The following is a 20,626-nucleotide window of genomic DNA, read 5'->3' on the forward strand; positions in this document are numbered from 1 at the left end:
GTAGAAAACACAGTGGGCTTGGAGTAGTCTGGTTAGAAGGTTATTCGTCACTTATTAACTGAGCAACGAGGGTAAATTGGCCAGTGTCATTATATGTTCTCTAAAATACAGCCAAATATTGTATCACAAGTTTGTAACGGAGGGTAAATAAACACGTGTGAAGTCCTTGGTGAGTGGGCCTTACTCTGGCAAAAGTATTTTAAAAGTTTCTCCCTTATCCCTCGTAGGAACCACCTGTAGGGCAAGTACCACTTCTGTTTCGGCCCTTGGCGTTGCTCTGCAATAGACTGGCCTTTCTTCTCTCTTCGGGGACCCGTGTCCCTCATGGCCCCGCTCTCCATTCCCGGCCCCTCGGACAAGCCTCTGCACGTAGTAGGCTCTCAACAAAAGCGTGTGAGCTCACAGGCCGCGCGGGCAGAGGCGCCCCCGGCCCCGCCCCCGGGGTCGCGGCCCCCGCGCCCCTGCGCCCCTGCACCGTCCCAGCGCCGTGCAAGGGCCGGCGGGGTGCCCTGCGCAGGGGGGCGCGGGCTGCGGGGCTCGCTTCCAAAGCTGAACAGGAGTCTCCGTCCTCCGGGCCTCCAGAGGTTCGTCGTCAGGAGCTCCTAACCCCTTCCCGCTTCCCGGGCCTCCTTCCGGCCCCCAGGAGCCCCGGCCGCGTTCTCCCGGAGCCGCCGGGCCGGAGGCGGTCGCCGAGCGGGGCGGTGCGCGCGGGTGGGGGCTGGGCCGGGGGAGGGAGGGGAAGGCGAGAACTTTGAGACTCAGCCCGGGGGCCCGCGGTGACATTCCCGGCAGCGCCGCGCGCAGGCCCGCCTCTGGCGCCGGGACCCGGGCGGGGGTGTGGGGCGCGCCGAGAGACGCCGCGGGAGGCAGCAGAGTCGCCGCCCCGAGACACCCCAGGCTGTGCGCCGCGGCCGCGCGGGAACCGGGCGGCGGAAGACGAGTCGGCGGGCATGGGCCTCCTCTCGCTGGAGCCGTGGCTGCCGCAGCTACCCAGCGTCCCGGGCCTGCTCCTCGCCGCGGCCCTGCTGCTCTGGGCCCTGTGCCTGCGCGCCCGGCGCACCAGGTAAGCGCCCCCGCGGCCTCGCCGAGCGGCCGGGCTCCCGGGCCACGCATGCGCCCTGGTCCCCGCGGGCCGAGCGCGACCCGGGCTCCCGAGGGAGCCGCCCGCCGCCCGCCGCCCGCCGCGGCTCCAGGTGCGCCTAGTCGGAACTTGCCGCGGGCGGCGGCGGCTCGGGGACCACAGTGTGTCCTGACAAAGGCTCCTTCTTCCCCTCCCCATACATCCGCGTGCATATTAAAGCGTGGGGACCGAATTCGACTTGCCGCTCCGCTCCCGTCTAGGTTGTATGCAAGAAGCCCTGGCTTTGCATTATTCATTATGCATCGCGCATGGCTTCCGAGCAGACGCGGTTTGGTGCTGAGCTACAAGGAGTTAGTTGATGCTTTATGGCCTAGAACTCGAGCATTTCGAGGGGGAATTTTCTTAACATTTCGTTCAGGTAAAAGTGAAGAGTTTCAGGAAGGCGGCAGGATGCGGTCTGGTCCATCTCTCTGGGTGTTTCTCTGTGCCTCAGTTTACTTCGTGGGAGTTTGCTGACTACTAAATGAGCGTATAGTGTGTATTTTGTGCAGTTACGGTATTCGTGTTATTAGAACAAGAGCGGTAACAACACACTAAAAGTGCGTCACTTCTTTAACTGATTTGAAATGTGGAACTAGAAACATATTCAAAATAAAAGCATTCAGTCGAAATCATTGTGTTTTCTGTTTGTGATTACAAATCTGACATTCACGTGTGTGTGCGTGCGTTTGTACATACACACTCAGGTGTGTTTCTATGAATAAATATGTGTGTGATACAGGTTGTTTCTCAATAGTTTGGGAAAAATGGCACCGTTGTACTGCGTTCAAATACCTGTGGACGTTTCTAGAATGTGCATGGATGAATACTCCAGAAGGGAGCTTTTGCTTGCCCCCCCCACCCCCCGCCGCATGAAAATTTTTAGTGATTTTTCCTGGGATGTGCCATTCCCGCCCCCAGGTTGTCTTTTCCAATGGCTGTGCTCTTGCTTTAGAGCCCAACGTGAGGATTTAGGATAGTTACATTTCAGTGTTACTTGATTCTTTGTAGGTTCCATCTTCCACAGTGTCTACGCCTCGCCAACACCACATTTAAAATCGATAAATTCAAGATATGATTTAGGTGGTGCTAGGAACCTCAGTTCGTTTCCAGCAAGTCGATAATTAGATACATATGTTTTTAAAAATCACCACTTTTTACTAATAATTGACTTACATATAGATACTTTTTTTTTAAAAAAAAGATTTTATTTATTTATTCATGAGAGACAGAGAGAGAGAGAGGCAGAGACACAGGCAGAAGGAGAAGCAGGCTCCATGCAGGGAGCCCGACGTGGGACTGGATCCCAGGTCTCCAGGATCAGCCCTGAGCTGAAGGCGGCGCTAAACTGCTGAGCCACCCAGGGATCCCCGATACTTTCTAAATTATTATAAAGACAACATATGAAAACAGAGTCTGGTTAGCAAGGCCAACTTGAAAACAAACATGTCTCTATTATTCTTTCCCTACCTCCCATTCCGTGTAAAAATGACAAAGTCCTATCAGAACAATATAAAATAAATATAAAATGGGTAAATTCTTCTAAATAAATGAAATGCAGAGTGGCACTAAATTATATATGTGTTAAAGGGGACACTTAGAATTAAAGAGCTTATTATGAATAGAGGAAAGTGTTCACAGAAAATATGATAGGGAGGGGGCAGTAACAGATTTTTAAATCCTGCAGTTCTGGAAATTAGAAGTCTGAAATGGGCCTTAGTTGATGAAGTTTTGGAATATAGGTGAGGTTTGGTGGGGTGAGGCCCGGAGCCAACGACCAAGATAGAATTCTTGAGACGTCTGTGGTGCAAAATGGTGGTTTTATTAAAGCACTGGGACAGTACCTGTGGGCAGGAATAGCTGCTGCTCCAGGCCTGTGAGGGGTGGCTCTTTATATACTTGGGAGTTGGGAGAGGTTTGAGAGTACCCTATTCGTGTACTCTCTAACGAATTTTGGAAGCAAGGTTTCCAGGACCTTGAGGGGGCTGGATATTGTTGGGAAAAGGTCACTTATTACTGTCTAATAAAACCTGAGTCATGAGACCCTTCAGATGTATATCGGTGGGCCATGTGCTTAGAGGATGATTGCCAACACGTATCTTGGGGGTTTAGAGATAAAGGGAAATTTCTAAGGGAATTTTTATATGTTAAAGTAGGCTTACAGGATCCTGGGGGGCTCGGGCTAAGATTGCCTTCTGCCCTTAGCAAAGTGTGAACATCGAGACAGTTGAGTCTGTAGAGGAATGCCACTCACCTATTTCAAGGAATTGTCAATGTGCTTTTTGTCCTCAGCTAGTCCTCTGTTCCCCCATCATACTGGCCTCTATCAAGGTGTTGGCAGGACTGCATTACTTTTGGTGGACCTAGGGAGAATCCATTTCCTTATCTCTTCTAGTTTCTAAAGACCACCAGAGTTCAATTTTTTTTCATACTCTAATATTCCTGCCTCTATTTTATAAGAACCCTTGTGATTATGTTGAACTCACCCAGATAATCCAGGATAATCTTCCCATCTCAAGGTCCTTAATTTAGTCACATCTGCAAAGTCCTTTTTGTCATGTAAGGTAACATATTCATAGGTTTGGAGGATTAACACATGGATGTATTTGGGAAACATTCTTCCTCCCACAGTACTCCCTCTAACCTCCAAAGATTTATGTCCATTTTACATGCAAAATATATCACCCCACCCAACATTCACAAAAATCTCAACCTATTACAAGGTCCAAGATCTCATATAAATCTCATTCAACTCGAAAGTCCCGAATCTCACCATTTAAATCATTTAAATTAGTGTGGGGATCTTGATATGATCCATCCTAGGACAAAAGTTCCCATGAACATCATGGGTCTTCCATGTACGGAAGGATTGACTCAATCAGAAGAGGTTCCTCCACAGATTTTTCTTGGATCATACCATTTATATTCCTGGCTTTTTTTTTTTTTGTCATGGCTAAGGGGAAACAGTCACATGCATCATCTTTTCAATGACTGACTAATACTCTACATGTGAATGAGTGTGTATGACTGAATGTCAAAAGTTCAAAATAGCCAATGAATCACTGAAGTAGTAATTAGTAAGAAATAGTTGTGCACACACCAGAAAGACAGTTCGCAGACTGGAAGTGCTCAAACCAGAACATGGAATGAGTCTCGGGTATATTTTTATAAAGTGGCTTATGTAGTGAGAGAGCAGTGAGTGTTTTATCTTCACAGTAATGGGTTACATTATTACAGTTTTCAGTGGTTACCTCATATAAACCTTGGGAAACAATTCAAGTTTTGCTTATCATTTCCAGAGGCATAGGCTAGAAATAATCCAGATCAAGTTAGCCTCACAAAATAAGCTAAATTAAGCTTGGCCTGAATGACTAAAAACTAGTTCTATCCAGGAAAGCTTTAAGGCTGGTCTCCATCTATCCCTGATTTTAACAGAATACTCCATCCTTTTGATTTTTCCCAGGCACTAGAAAAATTTGTCCAGCAACATGCTTGGCTTTCTCTCCAGAGCAGTCTTCCTTGACAGTGAATCTCTGGGTTTGCAGTCTGGATAGGCTGAGAATTTCCCAAAACATCAGTTCCTGGTTCCTTGGTGCCCAAGAATTCTTCCCTGCTTCTACATTTTTCCTCTCACATTTTACTATAAGCAACAGGACAAACTGGGCTGCTCCTTCAACACTTTGCTTAGAAATCTCCTCAGCTCAATATCCAAGTTCATCCTGTATAGATTCTGCTTTCCACATAACTGCAGGACACAATGTAGATGAGCTTTCTGCAACTCTAAGACAAGGATCCCTTTCGTCCAGTTCACAATGGCATGTCCTCATATAATCTGAGCCCTCACTAGCTGTGCCTTTAATGTTAATATTTTTACTTATGGTCTATTCAGGCTTTAACTTATGATCTATTAGGCTTTTAGATGATATTTATGTTCTCTCCCACAGTCCTCACTTTCTTCTGAGTCCTTACTAGGGGAGTTGCTATCATCTGTATTTCTACATCTGTTCATGGCAGTCTGGATATTTTTCTGTCGTCTTCCTCAAAATTCTTCCAACCTCTGCCCATTCCCCAAGTCTAGGTATTTGTCACAGCAGGATGCCAATTTCAACTACCAAAATTGCACTAGTTTCCTATTGCTGCTATACCAAATTTTTACAAATTCAGTGGTTTAAGACACACAGACTTATTTTCTTACAGTTCTGGAGGTCAGAGTCTTACTGGACTAAGATTAAGGTTTTGACCGAGCTGAGACCCTTCTGAAGGTGCTATTAGAGAATAGTAGGTCCTGAGAGCACAACTGAACTTGCACTATGTAAATCTTCAACTGGAAAAAACACCTCAAAGAGTGAGCCCAGAAGAGGTTGCCTCACCAAATGACATTTTCCAGACTACCTCAGAGAGAATCTCCTTCCTCAGCAAGAGATTCAAAAGATCCATGAATTCTGTGACCCCTGACTATGCCTAACTGGAAAATGGAAAGAGCAGCTACCACACAAGGTAGAAGTGAGAAGCGAAGTGCATGAGAAATGTAAACACAATTTGTAAAGTATGATATCAACTTCAAAGACAATTGACTCGTACCTTTAGGTTTCTTTATCACTACTCAGAAACCTTTTTATCTTAGTTACTGTTTAGGAGAAAAATGGGATGGTTTTCCTTCCCTCTTGCATCCCTCTTCCCCAACACACATATCCCTTTGCCCCCCAAATTCTGTAATTGGTAAGAAATAAGATTTAAATGCTGTTAAGATTAGTATGAGCCAAAGTAAAAGTTCAGTGATTTCAAGTTGTAAGATGTCAAGGTTATATGGATAATGTGTTATTTTGAAATGTTGATTTGTTGACATCACTGTATCACATAGGTCAGTTATTTCCTCATTCTAATGGATTGCTCCCAAACAAGACCCATGGTGTTCTGGATCTCTCAAATTGTTACCACTCCCTAGACAATCAGAAGAGCTAGGTTGCAATCACTAGTGGATTTTTTTCTTGTTTCTTCCTCTTTTCTCATAACAAAGTATAGGACAAAGATGTGGGCAGCTGAAAGCAAAGTAATTTTCTACTCAAGATTGTGCTGAATTTAACAGGTGGGTTTTAATGTTTTTACATAGGAGATGCTAGAGAGATATCCAGGCACATTTGTGGCAAGGAGTAATCAGTTATGCATGGTGCTACACTTTCCCTTATGAAACTTAAGTGTTTGGATTGGTCTTGTTACCATTTAAGACAGATTTCAGGCTTGCCTTGCTGTTTTATTTTATAACTTAAAAAGGAGAAGGTTCTGAAGGTAGAGAATCTTCCAATTGTGTAATTATAGGAACATGTGAGCTCGTTGAAGACACTTCACTATTTCTTTGTGTGCCCTTCAAGGTGACCATTTAATATGTTGTGAATTGGGTCAGCACTAAGGATTACTGAATGCTGTGATCATATTTGCTGATAAATCATGGCTATCCCTTAGAAGATAGTATCTGTTTGCTTAAGAAAAATCAATTCAGAATTTATACTAGGTCAGGGGAGCCTAGGTGGCTCAGTCAGTTAAGCATCTGCCTTTGGCTCAGGTCATGATCTCAGGGTCCTGGGATTGAGCCCTGCATTAGACTTCCTACTCAGCAGTGAGTCTGCTTCTCCCTCTCCCACTGTTCCTCCTCTCTGCTTGTTCTGTGTCTCTGTCTCAAATAAATAAAATCTTAAAAAAAAAAAAATTTATACTAGATCAGCACAAATCCATTACCTCTATAAGAATAAAATCTTGGAGTGCTGACCTTAGACACGTGGGACTATTTATGTATGTCAAGTCCTCCATGACTTTAGTGTTTCCCAGCAATGAGACCTTCTTGTAGAAGACAGTGTAGTGTAAGGCAAAGAGCATAGTTATAAAGCCCAATGGACCTGGATCCAGTATCCAGCTCCAGCCCACTAGCATGTTGACTTTTGAGAGGAAGATAAGGGAAGACAGAATTGAACAATGTTGAGGCACTACTTTATGCCACACTTTCTCCTGAGATGTTTTGCATATATTATCTCATTTAACCTTCACTGTGGTTCATGAGATAACTGTTACCGAGCTATTTTTCAGAAGAAGAGACTAACACAATAAGAGATTAGCTCATTTGCCTAAGGTTGCAGATTGACTCAGAAGTAGAACTGGGTTTTTGATCCCTCAACACCAAAGTTGTTCTCACTTCAGTTCTCAGAGCCTATGAATCTGTTAGGTTACTTGGCAAAGGGGAGATTAGGGTTGCAGGTAACATGAAGGTTGTTAATCAAGTAATCTTATCCTGAATTTTTGGATGGGCTCAATGTAATCACATATTAACACAGGAAGAAGGAGGTGGGAGAGGACGTCTACTAACCACTGGTAGCTTTGGAAATGGAGTAAGGAGTCCAAGAGACAAAGAATGAGGGCAGCCTCTTGAAGCTAGAGAGACAAAAGAAATAGACTCCCCTCTAGAACCTCCAGAAAAGGACCAAGCCCTGCTAACATCTTGGTTTTAGCCCAATGAGACCCACTTTGGGCTACAGAGCTGTAAGATAATATTTGTGTTGTGTAAGCCACAGATTTGTGGTAATTTGTTATAGTAACCACAGAGAACTAATACAATGGCCGTATCTGCCATGCCCTGGGCCTTAAACTACACTGCCTCTTGCAAGAAAGTTCAGAGTGGGAAAGACGGGGCCTTAGGTGACTTTGCTGGTTACCTATTAGGAGTAGGACAGAAAATAAATATTTCTAAATACTCAGTGCCTTCATCACTATTTTAATGCATAGTAATTTGAGAACTTGAGGTCCTAAACTTCACAGATCATTATGGGCTGCTCATCAGTCTCTCTTACTTATCCATCAATATACAAGTAAGTTTTGAATGCTTGTTATATATCCTACATCTCTGAATCTCTAAAATCATTTTGAAAATAAGTCATAGGCTATAGACATTGAGATCCAGATGTGAACTGGTCAGATTTCTGATTTCCCAGACATGGTGCATCCCTGCATCCTGCTGTCCACAGTGTGGAGGATAAAGCAAAGAGGACTCTGAGGATTTGAAGGGACCTAGAGGGATGGGATGCTGCGCTTCACTGACTTCCCAAAAGTAGTAGAGCAGAGAGAACCATCAGCTATAGAAGAAAGATTAACAACCTCTTGTAGGAGAGTATTTTTGTATTTTATCCAAAGTAAAATCCCACTGAAACTACTTCACGTTACTCTTGTGTGAAAGGCAAAGGACAAAATTATAGAAAGCTACTTTGCTGAATAAGAGAAGGTGACATCTATTATATTGTGCATTTTTATAGCCAGAGTGCTCATTTTTATGGCTTTGGCATTTTTTTCAACACAGAAATATTTGGGATGGGATTTCTCTTTCTTTCTTTCTTTTTTTCTTTCTTTCCTTCTTTCTCTTTTCTTTTCTTTTCTTTTCTTTTCTTTCTTTTTTTGGTTTATAGGAAAGTGGAAAGGATTAATTAAGTCTATAATTGCTTAATACAGAAATTAATAGAAATTTTAATAAAAGTGCAACCATAACAGGATTTAAATCCATTGTCATTTCTCCTCATAATTTTATCCTAAATAGTTGATAATAATAAAGAAGAAACTTTCGATGCTTTACTGACTAGTTTCTCAGTGTATATTTGTCATAAGAAATGAAGGATGAATAAATAAATGGACAATTCGATGTGGTAATTCTTTATTTCTAATGTGAATATTTTAGAGTTGTAGATATTGATGTCAAAATATACAAACTGCATACAAAAATGATTCATCAAATGTCATACATAACACGTTTTCTGCTGCTGTAATTAAATAGTGAAGATGTCATAGCAAGTGCTTACCTATCATGAGTATTTATAAATAGAGAACCTAACAGTGCAATGGTTATTCTTTAGCATAAACCTAACTGAAAACATAGCAATTGGAGTGCAGCCAAGTCCTAAAATTCCTGTTTCTTCAAATTCAGAGTTTAAACATAGGTACTATTAACTTTTAGTTCTAAGTGCTGGATTTGATAACTGTGCTTATGATTCTCTTCCCTGGCATAGGTGGACAGTGTACTTTATTTAACAGATCAGAGCTCCTTTGAGAAAGGGCTGAGCCTAGTTTGGTTAATCACATACAATCACACGCATTTTAGTCCTTAGTATGCTTCAATAATCGTAGGATAATTACTTATAAACTATTAGAAACACCATGTTTTCTGCTTGAAAATCAAAATTGTCCTGGTGAAAGCATTGCTTTGTATTAGCTGTAACTTGGAACTATGAACATCCAAACAATTTTATCTCAGGAAGACAAGTGGCTTGTTGCTCAGTCTTGTCTAGTGAGGATTTAGTGTCATGATATTGTATTTTGGCAGTGCTGTCCTTTTGGGGCAAGATGTGAGGGGATTAACTTCTTTGGACGATGGACAGTTACTACTTTAGGGTTAGCTACTATAGTATTGTTGACTCTTATCTGTTTTTGTGTATTGAGTATATAATACTATAAAATTATTTTTGACTTGTTATAATAATAACAGCCAATACTTTTAAGCACTTCCTATGCCTACTGGACATAGAGGCAAGTATTTCATATTCATTATTAAATTGTTAAATTTATTGAGTCTTCCCTCACAATAACTTTTCTCATTTTGTAGAGGTAAAAAGTAAGTCTCATTTAAATAATGTTCCAAAGTCATACAACCAAAATGTAGTGCAGTCTAGTATTCAGATCCACCAAGTTTAACTTTATGTCCAAAAATTTAACACTATTTTATCTTTTTCTCTTATTCTTTTTAAATCTTTGCAATAATGTTCTGACATACACATTTACCCTTAACTGAAAACTAAAGTATTAAGATCTAATACAACTTTTAAGCATCACTAGTGGAAATTTAATTAAGACAAGAAGACATATTTTAGGACTTTAAAAGAAGAATGTGTTAAATCTAAGAAAAGCAAATAATAATAGTCTATCTCCCTCTTGCACTAGACTGTGTGAAAGTCACATCTGATGGACAATGTGAGAAAATATGTCTTTTTCCTTATCTTATACACTGGCTTTTTCTCCTATTCATTTAATGATTCAGCAGAGAATTTAAGATTCACTGCTTGCCCAGACTGCCCTTTTTTCAGATACAATGGAGAATAGGACAAATGATCCTATTCTCCTAGGTCCCCCTGCCCTTTTTTCCCCTTTTGGACATATACAAGTCTGCACATATTTAATATGTATAATTTGATGAGTTTGTAGTTAAGTATACATCCATGAAACTGCCATAAACATGTCCATCACATGCAAATTTCCTCCCATCTTTATTTATGATGATGATGAAAAGAACACTTGACATAGTATCTATGCTCTTAGCAGATTTTTAAGTATGTAATATAGTATTATTAACCCTAATCACAATACTGTACAGATTTCTAGGAGTTATTCATCTTGTATAACTGAAATTTTATACCCTTTGACTAATGCTTCTTTGTTACACCCTCTTCTTGCCCCTAGTAATGTTCATTCGTTCTACTTTCTTCTTCTGAGTTTGACTATTTTAGATTCCATAAATTATATGTGGTATCATGTAGTATTTGTCCTACATTTGGCTTATTTTTCTTAGTGTAATGTCTTTCAGCTTCATCCAAGTTATCTCAAATGGTGGGATTTCCCACCTTTTTAGGGGTTACTAATATTCCGTTTTATTTATATATCACATTTTCTTTATCCACTTATCTGTAGATAGATACTTAGATTGCTTCCATATCTTGACTATTGTGAATAATGCTTTAATGAACATGGGAATGCATATCATAGGATCCTGATTAAAATTTTTTTTGAATATATACCCAGAAATGTGATTGCTGGATTACTCGGTAGTTTCATTTTTAATTTTTTGAAGAAATTCTGTATTGCTATTCAGAATAGCGGTACCAACATTCCCACCCATACTGTATAAAGGTCCCATTTTCTCCACATATTTGCCAACACTTGTTATTCTTTGTTTTTGTTTTTATTTTTTTAAGATTTATTTATTTATTTGAGAGAGAGAGAGAGTGCACATGGGTAGGAGAAGTGGCAGAGCAAGAGAGGGAATCTCAAACAGACTCCCCACTGAGCATAGAGCTAGACAGGGGGCTTGATCCCATGACTTTAGAACATGACCTGAGCCAAAATCAAGAATCAGAGCTTAAGTGACTGAACCAACCATGTACCCCTTGGTTTTTTGATAATAGCCATCCTGGGTGATATCATTCTGGTTTTTATTTGCATTAACCTGATGATTAGCACCTTTTCATAACCTGTCGGCCATTAATACATCTTCTTAAGAAAAATGTCTATTTAGTTCCTTTGTCCATTTTTAAATCAGTTTTTTGTTTGTTTGCTTTCCATTTGAATTGTAGGACTTCCTTATACATTTTGGAGATGAATGCTTCAGCAAGTATATGGTTTGTAAATATTTCTCCCATTTTGTAGGTTGCTTTTTCATTTTATTGTTTCATTTGCTGTGCAAAAGCTTTTTGGTTAGATGTAGTCCCACTTTTTATTTTTGCTTGTTTCTTGTGCTTTTGGGGTCATCTCCAAGAAGTCGTTGTCAGGAAGCTTTTCCTCTATGTTTGCTTCTAGTGGAACATGCCTCTTGACCACAAAGAATAGTAAGCAGGCCAAGAGACACCTTAATCTATCTGAAAACTTGTAAAATTTGATTCAAGATCACTGTTTTCAGAGGGTTGAAAACAATGTTGAAGCAACCTGAAATCAAAGAGTAAGTCTTTTTCACCCTTTGGGAATCAATTAAAGACAGTTTAGTGTATTTCCCATTTGAACAATTCTTTAGAAGTGGATTATACAAGCTGTTGCACCTATCATTGCTGCAGTTACTGTTGCACTTGCAGAAGCAGCATTAAATATTGTGTGAGAGAGTGTTATAGACAGTTCAAATATTACTCGATGTAGCAAAGCATAGTGGTTCTTGATATGTCTCTTGAATGCTTTCAGGCCTATAGTGAACTTTCAATCTTGCTTTGGATTTTGATGGACTTTTTCACATGGACAAAAATCTCAGCACTATATGCAGAATGTGTAACTTTGCCCTTATATTTCTTTGCAGGCATACATGCAAATTCTTTCACTATACATTCAGTGTGTGTGTGTGTGTGAATATATAAATGTATAAATATATGTGTGTATATATGTGTATATATTTCAAACTAGTTCTACCCTTTTTGCTTGTCAGTGTGTTGTGCCATATGGTATAGAGCATCATGCCAAAAGATAAAAATATTTCTAGAACATATGAAATCACCAGTCAACTGAAGAAGGGTAAAGACTTTTGACCACAGCATTTGTGACTCTGATGCATTTGTGGGCAATAGTACGTAGCTTAATACCCCAATTCTAAAAACAGGACATATTTTGAAGTTGAAATGGCACTTACTTTTTAAGGGAAGGAATCCAGAAGCAGAAGCTTCGAAAATTTTATTTTTCTAAAGGAATTGATTCAAATCAGTGTTTTCTCTCTATACTGAAATTCTCCATATTTATTTATAGAACTTTCCCCCTCTTATTTTAATCTCTAGAGTTACCATACAGAGAGGCCTTGGAGATGGAACCTACCCCACTGCAGGTGGATAGAGTCTTTTGGCTGTGGATAACATGGCCACCACATAGCTTTTCTAACTTATTCTGTAAATGGGATGTTTTAACCAAAAAAAGAAAGGTGTGGAAAACCAATTCCCACAGCATTCTTAGGGACCATGGAATAAAGCCATAATAACAATGATTCAGAGCTATTTACTCTACAACAGTAAGCAATAAGCATAAGCAACCTGCAGGTGGTCTATAATATGTGTTGCTGTGCTTCTTGGATTTTCCTCATTTTAGGTCTCAAGTAAACCTGGATTCCTTTGTGCCACATTGAATATTGTTTTCAACTACTTAACAAAAACGAGGTGAAAAAAGTTCAGCAGTTTATTTGCTAGCCAAGGGTTGAGTGTATTTTTTTTTTTTACTAGAGAGATAAACTATTACGTAAAAAAGAGTGTCATTGCCATGACATTTGTGATTAACAGTTCTGTAAATAGTAATGATGTTCTTTGACAAAGATCCAGCCCTAAGTTTTCATCTCTTCACAAACTGTTCTTCTTTCGTATTTATTCACCTTCCCCCATCGTCTTTTTGTTGTTGTTGTTTTATAAAATGACGCTACATGGGCTTGTTTTTTTACAAGATGAATCTATAATAGAATAGTCTTGCTAGAGTGCATCTTAGCACAATACTCCTTCTCATTTTATGCTTGAACCCTGGTATATTGTGATTGACTTCGTAGGCAATGTTTGCCTTACCTTGAGACAAATATAGATCCCAAAAATATTCAAGCAAAAAATCATATTCGAGAAGCATCTATATATTTTATTTGTTCTTGTGTTTTTCCCTTTGTTCACTAGAGATCTACTATAGAAAGTTTCTCTAGTTCTAAATATAAGTTAATGAAGTTGAGGAGGTAGGTGAAAATGTTCTTAATTACACTGCATTGGAAGATATATGTAAATTATGCTCCACTTTATAGGCAACTATAATATTTTTAAAGGGCTAGTCTTTCCTTTTTTAGAAGCTAAAGTGACTGATTCATGTCAGTTTCCTCAATCTGCTTTAGTGGGACTAAGATAACTCAGTCCCTCTTTGAAACTCTGTATTTGTACTCCTTTAAAACAGTCATGTTTGAGAAGAAATGCTGGCCAAATAGAACCAAAAACTGAAATAGTGTCTATTTTTGGACTTTAAAAATTGTTCGTGTCTTAGGAACACATAGCCAAAGAGTCTCAAGCACTGTTTATATGATAGGGTAAGAGGGCCTTCAGGTATTTTAGGATAACTCAGATTTGTAGGACATCTCATGACTTCTTTGGGAAATTTAGAATAATGCTAAGTTATTTAATCACTTAATATTGGGGATGCCTGGGTGGCTCAGTGGTTGAGTGCCTGCCTTTGGCCCAGGGCTGATCCTGGAGACCTGGGATCGAGTCCCACATTGGGCTCCCTGCATGGACCCTGCTTCTCTCTCTGCCTATGTCTCTGCCTCTCTGTGTCTCTCATGAATAAATAAATAAATAAATAAATAAATAAATAAATAAATAAATGAATAAAATCTTTAAAAAGAAATCACTTAAAATTGATCAGCTTTCATTTGTCAACAGCTTTGAACAATGACAGTTTTATTACTCTAATATGATATGCATAAGCTTATCTTCAAATCCCCCTCCTTTTTTAGAATTTATTATCAACAAAAGGAAAAATAGGGAAGAAACATATAAGGAGAGATGTCTCTGTCAATTCCACAACCAATTCCCACAGCATTCTTAGGGACCATGGAATAAAGCCATAATAACAATGATTCAGAGCTATTTACTCTACAACAGTAAGCAATAAGCATAAGCAACCTGCAGGTGGTCTATAATATGTGTTGCTATGCTTCTTGGATTTTTCTCATTTTAGGTCTCAAGTAAACCTGGATTCCTTTGTGCCACATTGGATATTGTTTTCAACTACTTAACAAAAACGAGGTGAAAAAAGTTCAGCAGTTTATTTGCTAGCCAAGGGTTGAGTGTATTTTTTTACTAGAGAGATAAACTATTACGTAAAAAAGAGTGTCATTGCCATGACATTTGTGATTAACAGTTCTGTAAATAGTAATGATGTTCTTTGACAAAGATCCAGCCCTAAGTTTTCATCTCTTCACAAACTGTTCTTCTTTCGTATTTATTCACCTTCCCCCATTGTCTTTTTTTGTTGTTTTACAACTGCCTGTCACAGGTTGACTTTAGAAAAATGACTAGAATTTTGGCTACAGATATCTGGAGCTTATTTTTCACAGGTCTCTGAAGCCTTGGTAAGATCAAGTAAAGAAGAATCTATAGTAGTGAATGCTTTTCTTTTCCAACTACTCTCCAGGCTTTCATTGGAATTCTACAATTTAACAGGTTAAAGAAATAACTTAGAGGGGCTCCTGAACCTTCTGCCTTCAGCCCAGGTCATGATCCCAGGGTCCTGGGATTGAGCCCCATGTTGGGCTCTCTGCTTGGTGGGGAGCCTGCTTCTCCCTCTCCCTCTGCCTGCCGCTCCCCCTGCTTGTGCTCTCTCTCTCTCTCTCTGACAAATAAATAAAAGTATAATCTTTTAAAAAATCCATTTCAAAAGGAAAGAAAAGAGCTTAGAAAACTTATCTTTAATAGAACAACTAGGATCATGATATTTATGAAATCAGAAATAATGGAATTCCCATGACAGAGGAAATGGCATGATAATATTTCTCACTCTCTCTGAGCCTCAGTTTTCACATGTGTAAATAAGGAAGTCAGACTAGATAATCACTTTGGGAATAATCTGATTCTATAGGGACATTGCCATTCTCACATTAACCTCTCAGATTACACATATTTCAGCTATACACAATGTACGTGTCCTCAAACACAGTATGTCTTCTGACTCCATTGCAATACCCTTCTTTCTAACCTTTTAGACCTAACATAAAAGCTGCACCTCTCTGGAGCTTTTCCAGCTTCTTCTCAGGCAAAGTTTACTATCTTCTTCAGCTTCCACCAGCACCTTAGATTTCACATCACAATGTGTCATAATTATTAACCAATATACATTGCTCCTTGGCCAGTGTGTCAGCAACTAGGATGAGAATCAGAGTCTGCTTTTTATTCATCTCTATGTCCCTAGCACCTAGAAATAAATGCTGGCTTATTGTAGGTACTCAATAAGTAATACATTAATAATTTAAAAAGAACTATCCTTAAATAGAACCAATGCTCATCACAATATGGACTATAAAGCCTGTGGACATTTTTCTTTTTAGTCAATTTTGGTTCACAAAAGGATATGAAACCTGACATACACAGTTGGACTGTAAAGAATATGACATATGTCTCCATGTGAGTTAGAGCTAAGCCAATTATTGGGAATTACTCTTAGACTACTTGTAAACTACAAGAGTAGTTTAAAGGCACAACATATAATGATTTTAAGACCTTGAATCCCATAGTGAGTTCAGGACCATAAGAAACATCTCATTCCTGAAGACTGAGAACAACATTCTTTTTGAGAATTAGAGAAAAGAGTTATTTGAATGGGATTGGGTAAGGACATTTGGAAATCTAAGCATGTCCCCAGAACTCAGATCAGAAACAGGAAGTCCATTTCAAAAAATAAATCAGAAGAACCTTGGTACAAAAGTGAAATAGAAGAGGGTGAGGTATTTGACCACCCATATTTACATTTATTCAGAATATTTCAGGTGCCAATATGGCAGAATGATTGACGGTAAGGGCTTTAGAACCAGAGAGAGAAGGAGGAGTTTGAATACTAGCTCTGCTATTTATTTGAGGTAAGACTTTCCACAAGTTATTTTACCCCGGAGGATCAGAAATAATTTTGGAGGCAGATGGATGAATATGAAAGGTTTCTTTGCTCAGACCCTTGAAGAAAAGCAGATATGCACTATTTAGTAAATAGTTCTTGAATTCCTACAACATGGGATACCTCGAGGTGAGTAGAAAGGAGAATAAAATACCATTTCTGCCTCCAAGGAATTTATAACTGAATTGGGAAGATATATACAAATAAGTCCCAATCTCAGTCTTTAGTGTTCACATTTCCCTACTCTATTAATTCAGTATTGCTTAACACCTATATTGGTCCATGTTTACCTACTTAGTTTCTTTCACATGATCTTCTAAGGCTGACTTGCACTGGGAGGAGAAGTTGTGGCTACTGGTGTCAATTGTTAGTACTGACATGAATTTCTTAACAATCATAAAGGCAAAAGAAGTAGATTTTCTATCCCAACACCTATCTCTTAAATCCATTAGTTTCCCCTTAGTATGTTCTTTTTGGTTCAATTGAACAAATATTTATTGCTTACCTACAGAGATAAAAGTCAGTTTCTGTCCTCAAGGAACTCAAAATCTATAGAGACACATAAATAATCAAGCAATTCCACTGTTCAATATAATAGATAATCAGGATGGAGATAAAGCACAGAAAAACAAGTGTTGATGGTGGGGGGCTAGATTAAAGAAATTCTTAGGAGAAGGAACTACTAGACTTGGCATTAGATTACGTGTAGATGGAAGGAGGGGGATGGGAAAGGTGTAAGGATTACTCTTTTGTTATGGTCTGAGTGACTGGAACTGGGCCATTTGATAAGATAGAGACTGTTTACTAGGAGGATTTGGGGCTAAGAGTATGAGTCCACTTTTTGGATATATTGAATATTCAGTGTCTGTGAGATGCTGTGTTATAGTATTATCTTTGTATAATTATATTTGCAGTTGTATGCATAGACATTATTTTTCCTTCAGTTCTACCTTCATGGTTTTTATTGGGAAAAAGGAAAGAGTGATGGGTAGTTAGTAGAAATAAATTGAGGTAACTAACTGCCAGCTCAGGACAATGCTCATCAATGTCATATCTTCACCAACATCTTATGTTACATATAAATGTTATCTGCCATTCTTTCACAAGATATGTCTTCTAGGCCAAAGTAATTGGTTAAAGGTAAGGCATATGACCTGAGTCTTCCACCTGAAATTTTCAAACTGCAGTTGACAGGGTATATCCCATTCATTTATGGTCCTAGAGTTGTAAAGATGTGAACCTGGACATGACTAACAGCCATTTGTCTATCTTGAGGGAAGCAGTTCTACATTAGGAGAAGATTTTGCTAATAAACAAAAATCAAAGAGATTAGCTGAACATCATCCTTCTTCATTCACTCAACAAATGTTTCTTGAGTGTCAAAATATGTGCCAGGCATTGTTTCAGATGCTTGGGGAATGCCAGTGAACAAAACAGACACAAAAAATCTGCACTTGTGGAACTTGGAGACAGACATTAAATACAAACAAAATAAATAAGTAAATTATATACCATGTGAATAAACTCTATGGAAAAAGTAGAGCAGGATAAGAAGAATCTGAAAGTGGGACTAGTTGTAATTTTAATAGGTTCATAAGGTTAGCCATCATTGAGGAGGTAATATTGAGCAAAGAATTGAAAAAATCGAGGAGGAGGAGATTGTGAAGATTCCAGTAAGAAGGAACAACCAGTGTAAGGAATGAAAGGTGAGGCATGCCTGGTGTCTCTGGTGTATGGTGAGCTGATCAGCATTGCAGGAGAGAAATGTGATATGATGTTGAAAATCAGGTCAGAGGACTAATAAATAGTCAGATTGTGAAAGGCCTTCAAGACCATTGTAAGGCTTTGGCTTTAATTCCTAGGAAAATGAGGAGCCATTGGAGTATTAGCAAGAGTGGAATCAGGTAGTCTGATTCGTGATTTAAAATGATCACTCTGGCTGCAGCATAGAGAGAAGGGTGGAGGCCACAAACCACCAGGAGGTTAAGAAGTGATTGTGACTTGGGTCAAATGGGTTTTTGGCAGTGGAAGTAGTGAAAATAGTCAGAAGCTGATTAGATTTTGAAGGTAGAATTGTCAAGATTTCCTGGAAGAGAGAAGTGAGACTCTAAGATTTCTTGACAACTGAAGGATAGAATTGCCATGAATTCATGTAGAGAACTGCAGATTGGGTGGATTTGGGAGGGAAGATCAGTGGCTTTGGACAGTTAAATGAACATGCTCTGTGGGCAGTTGGATATTTGAGTCTCAAGGTCAGGAGAGAGGTCTGGATTGGAGATACAAATTTGTGGGTCATTAGTATGTAGATAGAGAAGTAAGGCAATGATAGTAGATGAGTGTAAGGGGATAGTGTAGGCCTAAAAGAGCAGAAGGACCAAAGGTTGAGCCTTAGCTACTCCCACATTCAGAATTTAAGTGAAAGAGGACTGGCAAGGGGCAATCAGTAAGGTAGAAGGAAACCCTTGGAGTATGGTGTCCAAGTGAAGAAATAATGTCAAGGAAGAAAGACTGATGAACTGTACTGAATGCTGCTGACAAGTCAGGTGAGAAGAGGACCAAGAAAGGACTCTTGAATTTACTGAGATAGAGACCACTGTTGATCTTAACAAGATAAGTTTTTGTGGAGTGAGATTGCTGAAAACCTGTTTGGGGGAGGCTTAATGGAAAAAGGGAGGAATGAAATTGAAGGTAGTGACTACAGATAAATCTTTCAACAAAGATTGTTCAAAAAGTTTTGTTGCAGAAGGAATCAGAGAAATGGGGGCAGGAGCTGATGGAGGACATTTAATTAAGCAAGGTTTTTTTTTTTTGTTTTTTTGTTTTTTTTTTTTTTAGATATATGTAAGAGAAATGACAGGATGTTTGAATGCAAATGGGTAGGATCCTATAGAAAGAGAAAATGATGATATACACCAGAGAGGTAAGAATTTCTAGACAGAATTTCTTGTGTTAATGAAAGGGATGGTGTATTAGTCAGGGGTCTCCAGAGAAACAGAACCAATAAGGTTGTGTGTGTGGGTGTGTGTGTATAATAAATACATATATTATAAAGAATTGGCTCATGTGATTATGGAAGTTGGCAAGTCCAAAATTTGCAGCCAATAGGCTGAAGACCCAGTAAAGAGCCAATGTTGCAGTTCAAGTCCAGAGGCCATCTGCTGCAGAATCCCTTCTTGCTTGGAGGAAGTCACCTTTTTTGTTCTATTCAGCTTTGTGTGTGTGTGTGTGTGTGTGTGTGTGTGTGTGTGTGTGTGTCTATTCAGGCCTTTAACTGGTTGAATAAGGCTGATCAACATTATGGAGAGCAATCTGATTTATTGAGAGTCTACCAATTTAAATGTTAATCTGATCCAAAAACACCCTCACAAGAATAGTCAGGATAATGTTTTACCACATGTCTGGGCACCAAGGCCTAGTCAAATTGACACAGAATTAACCATTCGAGGCAGGATCTCATGTGCAAGAGGAGGGTTGGATTACACAGGAGCCTGAATTGTCCCTTCATAGAATAAGGCAGGAAGGCAGAGCACGGGTGTGCAGTGCTGGTTGGTGCCTGGATGTGGTGCTGAGAGCCTGTGAAGGTTGTCCTCAGATTACTTTAGTTTTCCTGTAAAGTAGAAAGCAGTGTCATCGGATGAGAGTAAAATGGGGAGGGGGCGCAAGGTGTTAGAAATTTGAGGAACAAAGGGAAGAGAAAATATGATTTAGTTGTTCAGCAACATGGGATAGTGAATGGAGTAGGGAAATGTGGCATGATTGCTAGACAGAATTCAGGGCCATTTGAGATTTGAGGTCATTGATTTAAAGTGAGACTCATCAGCAGGATTATGCTTTTCTCTGGCCATGTTCACTGCACACGCTAGGTGAGAAGAAGGCAGTGCTTCCTCCTATGCATTTATGGCTTTGCCTGTAAGCTGCCTGTCATGTGAGAGGCACAGTAGTTGAAGGAGTAAGCCGGGGAATGATTGGCAGGACTGGGCATAGAATTTGAGCTAGGAAAACAGGCACAGGAGGGCACCAAGTGGGAGAGAGACTCCAAAGGTGGATATCCTGAGGGCAGTAAGCTCCTGGTGCGTCTCACTCCCAGGGCCACGTTCGGTCCTGACTTCAGGTATA

At 39.7% G+C, this 20,626-nt stretch overlaps 1 protein-coding gene across 2 annotated transcripts in view; it reads left to right on the plus strand.

Moving 5' to 3' along the window:
• The first annotated feature begins 814 nt into the window (after positions 1-814).
• Positions 815-20,626, plus strand: part of CYP7B1 (cytochrome P450 family 7 subfamily B member 1) — a 174,553-nt gene continuing 154,741 nt past the window's right edge. For both annotated transcript variants that reach the window (XM_077876802.1, XM_077876803.1), the window contains exon 1: positions 815-1,063. In XM_077876802.1, coding sequence (XP_077732928.1) covers positions 951-1,063 — 113 coding nt within the window. In that variant the 5' untranslated portion in view covers positions 815-950. The remainder of the gene's footprint in view (positions 1,064-20,626) is intronic.

The sequence above is a fragment of the Canis aureus genome, chromosome 28 (genome assembly GCF_053574225.1).
Source record: "Canis aureus isolate CA01 chromosome 28, VMU_Caureus_v.1.0, whole genome shotgun sequence".
Taxonomy (NCBI): Eukaryota; Metazoa; Chordata; class Mammalia; order Carnivora; family Canidae; genus Canis; species Canis aureus.